This window comes from Babylonia areolata, chromosome 16 (genome assembly GCF_041734735.1).
Source record: "Babylonia areolata isolate BAREFJ2019XMU chromosome 16, ASM4173473v1, whole genome shotgun sequence".
Taxonomy (NCBI): Eukaryota; Metazoa; Mollusca; class Gastropoda; order Neogastropoda; family Buccinidae; genus Babylonia; species Babylonia areolata.
In genome coordinates this window covers 3417943-3432529 of record NC_134891.1, presented here as the reverse complement: position 1 = coordinate 3432529, position 14587 = coordinate 3417943, and the positions used below count along the sequence as shown (strand labels likewise).

The 14587-nt window shown below is 47.1% G+C and overlaps 1 protein-coding gene across 1 annotated transcript; it reads left to right on the top strand.

Moving 5' to 3' along the window:
* The first annotated feature begins 4591 nt into the window (after positions 1 to 4591).
* Positions 4592 to 13045, top strand: LOC143290794 (uncharacterized). Its single transcript, XM_076600307.1, has 3 exons — positions 4592 to 4707; positions 9368 to 9534; positions 9966 to 13045. The coding sequence occupies exons 2-3, from the start codon at positions 9400 to 9402 to the stop codon at positions 11169 to 11171; spliced, it is 1341 nt and encodes a 446-aa protein (XP_076456422.1). The 5' UTR covers positions 4592 to 4707; positions 9368 to 9399; the 3' UTR covers positions 11172 to 13045.
* Positions 13046 to 14587: the final 1542 nt, after the last annotated feature.

The window sequence follows — 14587 nt, the reverse complement described above, 5'->3', positions numbered from 1 at the left end:
GGTCACATCATACCCCTTACACCATAGACCCACATGGTATAGATCACATCATACGCCTCACACCATAGGCCCACATGGTATAGATCACATCATACACCTCACACCATAGACCCACATGGTATAGATCACATCATACCCCTCACACCATAGACCCACATGGTATAGATCACATCATACGCCTCACACCATAGGCCCACATGGTATAGATCATACGCCTCGCACCACAGACCCACATGGACTAGATCACATTATGCCCCGCCTAGTCACACCATAGACCCACATGGTACAGATCTATGATATTCGTGTGTATATAGTATTGCACATTCATGGCAAATCAGATTCTCTACTGAGCAGTGACAGTGAAGCTGGGACTGCCATCCCCAGACTGTTCGGGTGTATCTTGATAACCTCAGCATCACGGGTGTTAGGGGGACCGGGGGTAGTGGGGAGGCGGAGAGGGGAGGGGAGGGGGGTCTGCATCGATATATATTGATTTTTTATTTGTCAATGTGGACTTCTCTTCACAATGTTGCCATGTGGAGACCTGAACTCTGCCTCTTGTTTCCTTTCAAGTTCGCCGGGGTTCTGCAGCAGCCGGTTTATCAGCCGTGCGCTCTTGGTGCATGCCGCTGTGTATGTATAATTATGACCTTGGTTCATTGATCATCTAATTGTGGGTGTACTGATAAGTGAATGTGTGTCTTCATGTTTTACATTTATTTGCTTATTTATCATCATTGTTGTCTTATTTATTTATTTATTCATTTATTTATTATTATTATTTTATTATTATTATTATTACTACTACCTTTTTATATTATAATTATTATTTATTTATTTATGTAAGCTTATCTATTATTTATTCACCTTTTTTTTCTTTTTTCTTTTTTTTTTTTCTCAAGGCCTGACTAAGCGCGTTGGGTTACGCTGCTGGTCAGGCATCTGCTTGGCAGATGTGGTGTAGCCGGTATAAATGATGGATCTGTCCGAACGCAGTGACGCCTCCTTGAGCTACTGAAACTGAAACTGAAACTGATCATCTCACGTATTCCGAAACCGGCTTGAGCCCAAACCACCACATCAAATGATGAAGGGGGCGGGCCCGGCCAGAAAGGAGAGGGCGGGCGGGGGAGGGGGTATGAATTAAAATAATCCCGATTACTGCTGAAATCGAATCGAACCTCACTGGGAGTAGTGGCAAAGGAACCATGCATTGATCTAAAAGCTAATCGGCATCGGTGTTGAGCTTCGAGTTCTCCGAGTCACACAGAAACTGACCAGCGGGACAGGTAGATACGATACCGAGCAACTGTTTATTGCTTCCAGCTGTGGCCGGTGCCATGCAAAGGGGAAAGCAAGGGGCGCAGTTTCAGTTTCAGTTTCAGTAGCTCAAGGAGGCGTCGCCCGGTGCGTTCGGACAAATCCATATACGCTACACGGGCCACATCTGCCAAGCAGAACAAAGGAAACTTAATCAGATCTAGCAACGTCAACAATCAGCTTCTCAGTCTGGCCAATCAGTGAACGATCCATCTATTCTTAGATGAGTGCAAATGAACACACAGCTTTCTGTTTGTCTTTCAGCGCCGCAAGTCACTGCCATCAGTAGGCCCAACCATTGTGCCATCACGGAACTTTGTTTTAGTCCTTCCTCAGTCATCCACTGCCTACTGACGCCGCTCCCCACAAGTCCGCCAGAGTCCGTCTACCTCATCCGTGAGAAAGCTTCTCTGAAGGCCTTCAACATCAGCCACGACACATGGGAGCTGAATGCAATGGACAGGCGTTCAGTTGTCCACAAAGGCGCCAAATCCTGTGAGGCCAACAGAATCGCTGCAGCAGAGCAACGCAGACAGGCCATGAAAAGCAGTGCCAGCAAGTCCCCGACAGCCGCCACCATCCCCTGTTCACACTGCGTCAGAACCTTCCGGGCGTGAATTGGCCTGAACAGTCATCTGCGCACCCACAGAGCCCAACCCACCCACCCCCAGGATGACAAGATGGTCCTCGTCGATCCCGACGGACGAACCACACACACCTCATCCGTGCGTGTGGCTGGGGTTGGGGCGTGTGTGTGTGAACGTGCGTGTGTGCATGTGTGTGTGCGTGCGTGCCTGGGTGTGTGTGTGTGTGTGTGTGTGTGTGTGTGTGTGTGTAGTGTGTGTGTGTGTGTGTGTAGTGTGTGTGTGTGTGTGTGCGTGCCTGGGTGTGTGTGTAGTGTGTGTGTGTGTCTCAGTGTGTGTGTGTGTCAGTGTGTGTGTAGTGTGTGTGTGTGTGTGTGTGTGTGTGTGAGTGTGTGTGTATGTGTAGTGTCTGTGTGTGTAGTGTGTGTGTGTATGTGTGTGTGTCAGTGTGTGTGTGTGCGTGCGTGCCTGGGTGTGTGTGTGTGTGTAGTGTGTGTGTCAGTGTGTGTGTGTCAGTGTGTGTGTGTAGTGTGTGTGTGTGTGTGTGTGTGTGTGTAGTGTGTGTGTGTAGTGTCTGTGTGTGTCAGTGTGTGTGTGTGTGTGTGTGTGTGTGTGCGTGCGTGCCTGGGTGTGTGTGTGCAGTGTGTGTGTGTGTGTAGTGTGTGTGTGTGTGTAGTGTGTGTGTGTGTGTCAGTGTGTGTGTGTGTGTGTGTGTGTGTGTAGTATGTGTGTGTGTGTGCGTGCGTGCCTGGGTGTGTGTGTATAGTGTGTGTGTGTAGTGTGTGTGTGTGTCAGTGTGTGTGTGTGTGTGTGTCAGTGTGTGTGTGTGTAGTGCGTGTGTGTCTGTGTGTGTAGTGTGTGTCAGTGTGTGTGTGTAGTGTGTGTGTGTGTGTGTGTGTGTGTGTGTGTGTGTGTGAAAGTATATTTTTCCTTTCTCAGTCTCCCCCCATTCTTCTCTCGATTACTGTTTCGATCTCTCTCGCACGTATTGCTGAACCGGCCGGGGACACACACACACACACACACACACACACACACACACACACACACACACACACACACACACACACACACACACACACACACGATGGAGACAGACGAAGAAAAGAGACAGAGACAGAGACAGAGAAAGAGAGGGAGACGGGGTGAGGAACATAAAGAAAGAGACAGACAGATAGACAGACAGAGACACAGACAGACTCGGAGAGAGAGGGACGGGGATGGGGGGGGGGGGGGGGGGGGCGATGGGAGGAGAGAGACAGACAGACAGACAAACAGACAGTGAGAGAGACAGAGAAACGGACAGATGTCTATACCAATCAAAACAAAGTGCCAAATTTAGAGAATTAAAAAAATATAAATATAACAGTAAATTCAGTTTGCATATAATTTGGCTTCTTTTTTCTTTTCTTTTTTTGTGTGTGCCCATCCCAGAGGTGTAATATTGTTTTAAACAAGATGACTGGAAAGAACTGAATTTTTCCTATTTTTATGCCTAATTTGGTGTCAACTGACAAAGTATTTGCAGAGAAAATGGCAATGTTAAAGTTTACCACGGACACACAGACAGACAGACAAACACACACACACACACACACACACACACACACACACACACACACAACCGAACACCGGGTTAAAACATAGACTCACTTTGTTTTACACAAGTGAGTCAAAAAGCTGCGAAACTGCCTCTCAGTCAAGTCCTTGCTTCCGTTTTGAGGCACTGATCTATCTCACAATGTAACTGTGTCCTTTGGTAATGCTTCCCGTTCTCTTCTGTCATTCAGTCTATGCTTTCGCTCATTACTCACAACACACACACACACACACACTCTCTCACACACACACACACACACACACACACACACACGAAGACAGACAAACAGACTCACACACACACACACACACACACACACACATCGTCCATATTTGCGCGTTTTTCAGAAAAAAAGGATTCATCCTCTTTCTCCCTCATCATTCCCCAGGTCCTGCTGTCAGATGATCATTCCGGTCTGCAGCGCCAAGTCCGCCAGCAGCTGGCGAAAGGATTCAGTCTCTGCATACGCCCAACTCACACACACACACACACACGAAGAAAGACAGACAGCCACACACACACACACACACGCACGCACAGCCACACACACACACACACACACACACACACACAGAGGAAAGAGAGAGAGAAAGAAAGCGTAACTGATGACATAAGACGGAGAGGGTGTGTGTGTGTGTGTCTGTCTGTCTGTCTTCGTGTGTGTGTGTGTGTGTGTGTGTGTGTAAAACAACAGAGGAAAATAAAAAAAAAAGAAGGAAAAAAGCACACACAAAACAAACAAACAAAACACAAACAAAAACAAAAAACAGCAACACTAGTCATTGAAACTAACCAGCATGGAAAATACACCCTCTGAGGATGGAGAGGAATGCGAACAAAACAAAACAAAACAAAACAACAATCATCATCATCATCATCATCATCATCACAATGATGTAGTGGTAGTGATGGTGGTTCCCTCACCGACCTTATTCTTGTCACAAAGCCCGGACACTGTTTTAGAGAGCACGACAGGGAATTCGACAGGTCACGCTTGTCCTGTTTACAGGAAACCGTTGACAATGAAAATGAGTAATCCCTAGTGACCACCGCAGTGTGTGTGTGTGTGTGTGTGTGTGTGTGCGTGCGTTGTTTGATTCACAAGCAGTGGTGTATATTGCCAGCAACAAGCGAGCAATTATTAATTATCTACGTCCACTGGTCCGCTTGGATAGTGGGAGACCGTGAGGCGAAGTTTGGAAGGTAGGCCCTGTTTGAATTAAGTCAGTTTTGATATACGTTGTGAATGTAATGTCGATCTTGTGATGGTGTGTGACGTGTGTTTATCTATCTATCTATCTATCTATGTGTCTGTATTTGTCTGTGTCTGTCTATGTCTCTATATGCATTCTATGTAATGCGATGTAGATAGATAAATAGATAGATAGATGGTGTGTGATGTAGATAGGTAAATAGATGGATGGGTGGGTGGATGGCTGGATGGATGGACAGACATATACACAGATAACAAATGGTGTGTGGCATCCATTATCAGCTGTCTGCTGGGAGAAAGACTGTCTGGTGAAGTAGGCCTTACTTCTTCAGTGTGTGTGCTGTTCGCAATGCTGCGAACATATAATGCCGACGTTGCGATGTCATGTGATGGAAGTACTTACACATGTATAGGTTTGGGGGCATTTTTGTTTATCTTTTTTTACATTCATTTAGAGACCATTTATCCCGAGTGTGCATGTGTGTGTGTGTGTGTGTGTGTGTGTGTGTGTGTGTGTGTGTGTGTGTGTGTGTGTGTGTAAACAAGAAAACATACTCCTGTTTTGCGATAATAATGATAATGTATCAATTTAACCCACTCAGTACGGCCAGTCCTCTCTTCTCCTCTACACAGACCCCTCGGATGTCCAGTGGGTGTCTGAATGACCCAACCTTTAGCTTCCGTCGTCAGAATTGTGGTATTCTTTGTCAACATTCACCTCTTCAGTATAAGAGCCTTCCGCTTGCAATATTTTGATGATGGTAATTGTGGTGAAACGCTGTTAACGTCGTCTCTTTCGCCGTTCGTATGGAGAGAGTTAAAGTACTGCTGAGTAGCTTGCTGTGAAGAATATGTCCATGTTTGATCATGTTATATTATATGCCCATCCTCTGTTCTTACTGCATGTGTATGACCGTGATCATTGCATGCGACATTTACTTAAGTTAGCTTTTAGGCATATTATGTCTTCCATGTATTTCACTCTGAAAGCTTCTCTGAAGGCCTTCAACATCAGCCACGACACATGGGAGCTGAATGCAATGGACAGACCAAAGTGGTGTTCAGCTGTCCACAAAGGCGCCAAATCCTGTGAGGCCAACAGAATCGCTGCAGCAAAGCAACGCAGACAGGCCAGGAAAAGCAGTGCCAGCAAGTCCCCGACAGCCGCCACCATCCCCTGTTCACACTGCGTCAGAACCTTCCGGGCGCGGATTGGCCTGACCAGTCATCTGCGCACCCACAGAGCCCAACCCACCCACCCCCAGGATGACTAGATGGTCCTCGTCGATCCCGACGGACGAACCACACTGGATGACTGTCATATGTACTTTACATCAGACACGAATTTGTCTTATTGGAGATGATAGATGATGCTGTATTCTGCATGGTGTGATAGTGATGATGATGACGACGACGACGACGCCGACGATGATGATGAATATGAGAATGGCTGTGGTAGTAGTGATTGTGAATGTAATATTTGGTCACTAAGAGGCATAGCATGTTGGAAAAGTTTTGCTTTTAGGAATACTTTTTTTTCCCCCCGTTCAGATGGCCAGACTAAAACATTAAGGCATGGTGAGTTGTGTGGCACTGGCTTACTGGGCTTCTCGCACTCACACTGCAAATGACTTTTCTTGATATTATTGCTTCGATTGTCAAGGATTTCCTTTTCATGTTATTCTTTTTAAATCATAAACATACAAGGACAATACTAAAGCAGCTATTTAACAGCAAACAATGCATTTGAATACAATTCATGATCGTAGTCCGTGGTCGAGGCCGAGGTCATTGTAAAGGGGAACAAACGTGGGGGGAGGAAGGGGGGGGGTGCGGGAGGGAGAGAGATGTCACCCTATGGACTGCACTTGGTCATCTGCTTGCTGGCGATCAGGGTCGGCCCGTCTGTCCTTCCCATGTCTCGCCTGCTTACCAGCTGCCGCTGTGGGGCTCTCTTCTCCAGAACGCCGACGTTTGGGGGTTTCTGACCTGCTGAGGGGGTGGCCGGCATCAAGCACGTGGCTCAGGGTGGTCTGGTGAGAGGGGGGTCGTCCTCTGTTGGTGGTGGATCCGGAGGGTCGATTTTGGGGAATCCTTTTTTTCTTTCTTCCCTGGCTTTTCCTGGGTTCCTTGGGTGGCCGAGGTGCCTTGCTGGCTGTCCTGAGGCAGGATGTTTGACAGACTGGTCTGAGAGTGCGGTGGAGACAGGTGCAGGAGGGGTCACCGCTCTTGTGGCCTGGCTGTCTGCAGGTTCTGCACATCACTGCTTTGGTGCAGGAAGAGCGATGGTGACCAGACTCAAGGCAGACAGAACAAACTGGAGGGGGCTTGTTTAACTCACTCAGTACGGCCAGTCCTCTCTTCTCCTCTACACAGACCCCTCGGATGTCCAGTGGGTGTCTGAATGACCCAACCTTTAGCTTCCGTCGTCAGAATTGTGGTATTCTTTGTCAACATTCACCTCTTCAGTATAAGAGCCTTCCGCTTGCAATATTTTGATGATGGTAATTGGGGTGAAACGCTGTTAACGTCGTCTCTTTCGCCGTTCGTATGGAAAGAGTTAACTTCTGCTCCTTATGGTAGAGCTTAGCGGTGAACAGACTGACCTTGGTAGTTTTTTGTTTTTTTTCCAGTGGTTCCTTTGGGACCGTAATGAACACAAATCTTCGACCCGTCAGGAAGCGGGTGAGTTTGTGGTCTGAGTCCCGAGCTCTTTCTGTTTTGATGACGGAGCGCAGCTCGCACCCCAGTTTTGACAGACAGTGTTCGATTTCTGAATCGCCGACTGATGTGGGGATATCGTCAATCCATAGTTTGGTTGATGGTTTTCTCTTCTCCTGTGTCGTCTTTTAACTCTCTCCATACGAACGGCGAAAGAGACGTCGTTAACAGCGTTTCAATTACCACCATCCAAATATTGCAAGCGGAAGGCTCTTATACTGAAGAGGTGAATGTTGACAAAGAATACCACAATTCTGACGACGGAAGCTAAAGGTTGGGTCACTGAGACACCCACTGGACATCCGACGGGTCTGTGAAGAGGAGAAGAGAGGACTGGCCGTACTGAGTGAGTTAAAATTGAAGGGGTTGGTGTCACATAGGCGGACACACACACTTCGCATTCTCGTACCTTTCATGAGGAGAGCCGCTCTTGCCTTTTGTGTTGCCGGATAAATTCTCCACAGCCCACGGATTGACTGGGCCCCGACGATGGTTCCTTGTCCACTAGACCTCTCCGCAGCCAGGCACAGCTGGAACACTGGACTCCGCGTTAGGAATGCCTCTCTGCTTTCTTCTTCTTCTTCGTTCGTGGGCTGCAGCTCCCACGTTCACTCGTATGCACACGAGTTGGCTTTTACCTGTATGACCGTTTTTACCCCGCCATGTAGGCAGCCATACTCCGCTTTCGGGGGTGTGCATGCTGGGTATGTTCTTGTTTCCATAACCCACCGAACGCTGACATGGATTACAGGATCTTTAACGTGCGTATTTGATCTTCTGCTTGCATATACACACGAAGGGGGTTCAGGCACTAAGCAGGTCAGCACATAAGTTGACCTGGGAGATCGTAAAAATCTCCACCCCTTTACCCACCAGGCGCCGTCACCGTGATTCGAACCCGGGACCGTCAGATTGAAAGTCCAACGCTTTAACCACTCGGCTATTGCGCCCGTCTCTCTGCTTTACAAACACCGGCTTCACTGACGACATGACGGTGATAGGCTGTGGTAATATCAAATGAAGCAGTGGAAAACGAGCAGCGGAGTGAAGTCGAAATCTTGTCCTATTGCAGACGGTGAAGCAAAATTTTTCAAAGTCGAAAAAAAAAGAAGAGAAAAATCGGCGTGCAGAGAGCTAAGAAAAAGCCTGACCGCTCGCCCGCCACGAGATAGCTCACCAAGTCTAATTCAGTTCCTGCAGTTTTTTCACTGTTTGCCATTAGCTTGTTGCTGTTTATCCAGTGCAGTCTATCTTCCAATACATTGCTCAATGTATGTCTGAACAGAACAAAAATATGTCTACCTATATGTCTACCTACCTATCTAAAACATAACTCAATATATGTCTGAACAGAACAAAAATATGTCTGCCTATCTGTCTACCTATCTATCTAAAACATCACTCAATATCTGTTTGAACAGAGCAAAAAGATCTCTCTCTGTCTGTCTATCATCAAGGAAATACAATTTCAGCCGTACCACATGTCGGGTCGCGATAACAGGCAAGACACAATTATTTCCTTGACGTCTGCGGAAATTAATGAATTTCCGGACCACATGAGTTTCTTGTCTCTCTCTCTCTCTCACACACACACACACACACACACACACACACACACACATACACAAACACACACAAACACACACACACACACACACACACACACACACACACACACACACACACACTCATAGACAGGTAGAGAAATGCTCTACTCATACAAATATTACTAATGTCACACAATTACCAAGGACTGATATAAGAAGAACAAAATAAAATAAAAGCTCTCTCTCCAGCAGAAACAGGTAATTACACCCTACTTTCAACAGCGAAAAATAAATGTTTTTAATTTCATTCGTTTATTTATGTGTTTAATTTTATCTATTCATTCATTTGTTTATTCATTCATTTGTGTACCAATACCTCCAGTGACGTCATCACCAGGCCTGCCAACACCCATCATGATGACGTCGTTTATTGACGTCAGCTTGCCGGCCGTCATTTTCGTCATCGTCAACTTCATAGTGGCTGTCATCGGCAACACACTGGTTCTGATCGTCTTCCGCTGGCGATGGCACACCACAAATGATACAAAAGTCAGTTATTTTGTTTCAATTTTTTGTCCTTTTTTTTTTTTTTTGGTGCTCTGTTTGTTTGTATATGCAAGTCACATACTACGAAAGGAAAAGTAGCAAACAAACAACAAAAGTGGAAAACCTCCATGAAGCATAATTATAGTTTTATTTATTTTCCTTCTTTTTTTTCGGAACACACACACACACACACACACACACACACACACACACACACACACACACATTATTTGCTCTTTTTCTTTATCAAACAGTTTGATAAAGTCCGGTTTTTTTCCCTCCCTCTCATTTTATTTTTTCGTTTTATTTTCCTTTTGTTTTTCTTGATTTGTTTTTTTGTGGTGATTCTGTGCTTGTCCCATTTTACCCTGTGTGTGTGTGTGTGTGTGTGTGTGTGTGTGTGTGTGTGTGTGTGTGTGTGTGTGTGTGTTCAGATCTACATCATGGTCCTGGCTGCCCTTGACCTCGTTTGCACTCTGGCGTCCTCCCCACGTGACGTCATCTCCCTCTTTCCGGATCCCCCGTGCCTGCTGACGAAGCCTGCCATGCTGGTCTACTGCCGACTGTCCTTCTTCCTCACCGGCCACCTCAACCTGGCCTCGGCTTTCGTTCTGCTGGCCATCGCTGCCAGCCGCTACGTCAAGGTCACCAAGACAGACCCAGACAACATGGAGGACCCAGACCCAGGCATCTGTCACGCCCTGAAAACCCTCGTGAAAAGGCTCGCCCGGTCTGTGAGCACTGTTCGTGGCGCTAAAACAGCCAGCGCTGTGTCTTTCTGTGTGGCCTTCATCGTGTGTTGTCCGAGTCTCGTCATTTATGGGTCAGGAGATGGCTTGAGTCATTTGCTCCCTAACGTCTCAGAAGCTGGTCCCAACGGCACTCTTAAGGACGGTCACTTTGCATGTCCCATGTCATATCGTTATCTTGTCCACAGTGACTACAAAGTCTGGAGGAAGGTGTATACAATGTATATGCTCACTGTTATTGTCATTCTCTTGATCCTTCTATTCGGAATCTACAGCACTATCCTGCTGAAGCTTTGCTGCAGAAAGAACAGGAATTCAGACTCGGCACGGCAAGACAGCGCGATGTCCTGCCCGGATCAGAACCCGGATGCACTGGAGTTCTCACAACAGAAGACTGATGGGGGAAAACCTGGAAAGCCGACAGCAACGGGTGTGATCACTTTGGACACTGTCGCTGCTGATGGTGAGAGCATTCAACCTGCAAGCCCCAGTTCTCCCAGAGACCACGAATCAGCACTCAGCCTCAGCGGGCAGACGAGCCAGACTCGTTCCGTCACCAGGTCCACCGACCGCCTGTCCACGGCTTCCTTCCAGCTGACCATGACCGGAAACAAGGCAAGGCTGACAACTCTGGTCTTCTTCATGGTCACGTTCATCTTCATTCTGAGTTACTGGCCGTACTTTGGCGTCGTCCTGTATGAGCGAGCGGCCGGGTTGGAGGTGGAAAGACCGTGGCGGCACTGGGAAACGGCCACTCATGCCTTCGCGTTGATCTGCGCTCGGTCCTACCTGATCGCCAATGCCGCCAACCCTTTGGTGTACGGTCTGGGCAACCCCTACTTCAGAAAGCAGCTGGGGAAACTGCTGACCTGCCGTAGGGACGTGATTTGAATATTGGGGAGACAGAGAGAGCGAGACTTGTTTGAAATCCCGCATTACCGACGTAAGTCCAATGATTTCCGAACTTTTGCACACTTCGGACCTTTGTTTTGTATCTTAACTTAAAAAAAAAAAAAAATATATATATATATATATATATATACCTGTATCTTTTTCATATTAACTGTATTGTTAAATGCACTTAGAACAAAAATAAAGGTGCACGGATTGTTTTACCCAAAGTAATGGTGGTTTCACGTCACTCCATAGATTGTTTGACCCGAAGTGAGTTTACGTCACTGCACAATTTGTTTGACCCAAACTGAAGGTCATGTTACGTCACTGCATAGATTGTTTGACCCAAAGTAATGGTGGTTTCACGTCACTCCACAGATTGTTTGACCCAAAGGGAGGTTACGTCAATGCACAGATTGTTTGACCCAAAGTAGAAGTGGCGTTACGTCACTGCACAGATTGTTTGACCCAAAGTAAAAGTGGCGTTTCGTCACTGCACAGATTGTTTGACCCAAAGTAAAAGTGGCGTTACGTCACTGCACAGATTGTTTGACCCAAAGTAAAAGCAGTGTTACGTCACTCCACAGACTGTTTGACCCAAAGTAAAAGTGGCGTTACGTCAATGCACAGATTGCTTGACCCAAAGTAAAGGTGACGTTAAGTCACTGCACGGATTCTTATACCCAAAGTAAAAGCGGTGTTACGTCACATCACAGACTGTTTTACCCCAAGTAAAGGTGACGCTAAGTCACTACACAGATTGTTTGACCCAAAGAAAAGGTGACGTTACGTCTGTTCAGATTGTTTAACTTAAAGTAAAGATGACGTTACGTCACTAAAGAGATTGTTTGACTCAAAGTAAAGGTGCCATTACGCCACTGTACAGATCGTTTGACCCAAAGTAAAGGTCATGTTACGATACTGCACGTCACGTCATGTTACATATATTGTTTGATCCAAAGTGAACGTGGCGAAAGTCACTGCACGGATTGTTTGACCCAAAGTAAAGCACCATGTGAGGGGTGGTGTGAGAGTTGCAGGGTTTGGGAAGCAAGATGTGTGTGTGTGTGTGTGTGTGTGTGTGTGTGTGTGTGTGAAAGATAAATGCAAGTCTAGCTGGAACGCTTCAGTCGTTCTGTGGGTAAATGGAGGCGAATTGGTTAGGCGTTGGACTTACTGTGATCCAGTGTTCATCAGTGGTGGGGGTTCGAGGCCACGTTTCGGCATGGTGTTGTGGGAAAGCACTTTACTCCGATTTCTCTCACTCCACTCGGGTGTGAATGGGGACCTGACTTCGGATGTGGAAGATTAGAACAGCGGGAGGAGAGGATTGGGCCCCGCCTTGCTATGCCGAGCCCTAGACACTGTGGGTATAAGTTCACTGTCCTGATGGTTGTAGAAGGGTATGGGACTTTTAACGTGTTAACTGAGCTTTCCCTTGTGCTACAAACACTGAAAATATGGTGTCTAATAATAGCTGGGGATTCCCCCTGCGATGTGTAGACAATATGGCCTATCCTACCACCGAGCAGCAGGTTCATGGATAACAGACCCATGATCTGATCACCCTTCAGTGACATGGGTCCTCTACCTAGCTGCTGCATAAATGCAAGTTTGGCAGTGAAAAGGTTAAATCAGGTGGAAAATCAATTCCCTCTCTCTGTGTCTCTCTCTGATCCTTTACAAAAACTTGTCCCTCATGGTTCATGAATGAAATATCACATAATCGTACACCATATAGCCTGTATAATGTTTGTTAGGCATCACTGTAGGCGTGTGTAAAAATTTCATAATGACAGTCTACACAGTGATACGGACGTCTTCATTCGTTTTTGGTGGCTTTTTGTTGTTGTTGTTTTTTTTCAAATCATGATGCTTCTGTCATCATGTGTAAATAAAACTGTCAGTTAGGTTGCCTTGTTATTAAACCATCATGATGACTTTCCTCAATCATCTTCGTATTTTGTGTGTGTGTGTGTGTGTGTGTGTGTGTGTGTGTGCAACCTTATCATTTCACATTTTGTTTATTGTCAGCACAGCTGGAGTTGATAATAAATACTGCTGAACTGAAGTTCCACATCATATGGGACTGTTTGTATCTATCAGAGGCTGTTTCACGTATAAACCTTAAAACACACACAGACACAGACACACGAACTCACCCTTTTTACACACACACACACACACACACACACACACACACACATGATCTCACCCCTCTACACACATGGTGGTTCGTCCGTCGGGATCGACGAAGACCATCTAGTCATCCTGGGGGGTGGGTGGGTTGGGCTCTGTGGGTGCGCAGATGACTGGTCAGGCCAATCCGCGCCCGGAAGGTTCTGACGCAGTGTGGGCAGGGGATGGTGGCGGCTGTCGGGGACTTGCTGGCACTGCTTTTCCTGGCCTGTCTGCGTTGCTCTGCCTCAGCGATTCTGTTGGCCTCACAGGATTTGGCGCCTTTGTGGACAGCTGAACGCCACTTTGGTCTGTCCATTGCATTCAGTTCCCATGTGTCGTGGCTGATGCTGAAGGCCTTCAAAGAAGCTTTCAGAGTGTCTTTGAAGCGCTTCTTTTGGCCTCCATGGGAGCGCTTGCCATGTTGGAGTTCGCTGTACAGCAGTTTCTTAGGGAGCCGGTGGTCTGGCATGCGAACTACATGACCTGCCCAGCGCAGCTGGGCCTGCATCAAGATGGTGTAGATGCTGGGAAAGTTTGTACGAGTGAGCACCTCTGTGTCAGGGATCTTCTCCTGCAACTTTATGCCGAGAAGTTTTCTGAGGCTGGTGGTGTGGAAGTGGTTCAGCTTTTTGGCGTGGCGTTTGTAGACCGTCCATGATTCACATCCATAGAGCAGTGTGGTGAGAACTATGGCCTTGTATACTTTGAGCTTCGTCTCCAGGGTGATAACTCTCCTGTTCCAAACATTCTTATGGAGTCTGCCGAAGGCAGCGCTGGCTTTGGCGAGTCTGGCATTCAACTCGTCGTCGATGACAACTGTGCGAGAGAGTGTACTGCCCAGGTATGTGAACTTGTCCACCGCGTTCAGTCGTTGCCCGTTGATGAAGATGTTTGGTTCAGCGTAAGGCTTTCCTGGAGCTGGCTGGTGCATCACCTCAGTCTTCTTTGTGCTGATTGTGAGGCCAAAGTTGTCACAGGCAGCAGTCAACTTGTCGACGCTGTGTTGAATGTCAGCTTCGGAGGCAGCGTTGAGAGCGCAGTCATCAGCAAACAGGAAGTCGTTGACAGTGTCTGTCCTCACCTTGGTTTTTGCTTCAAGCCTCCTGAGGTTGAATAGTGAGCCATCTGTGTGGTGACCTGATGCCAATGCCTACGTCAGCGTCTCTGAAGGCATCTGTCAGCATGGCTGAAAACATGAGACTGAACAGGGTGGGGGGCAAGAACACACCCTT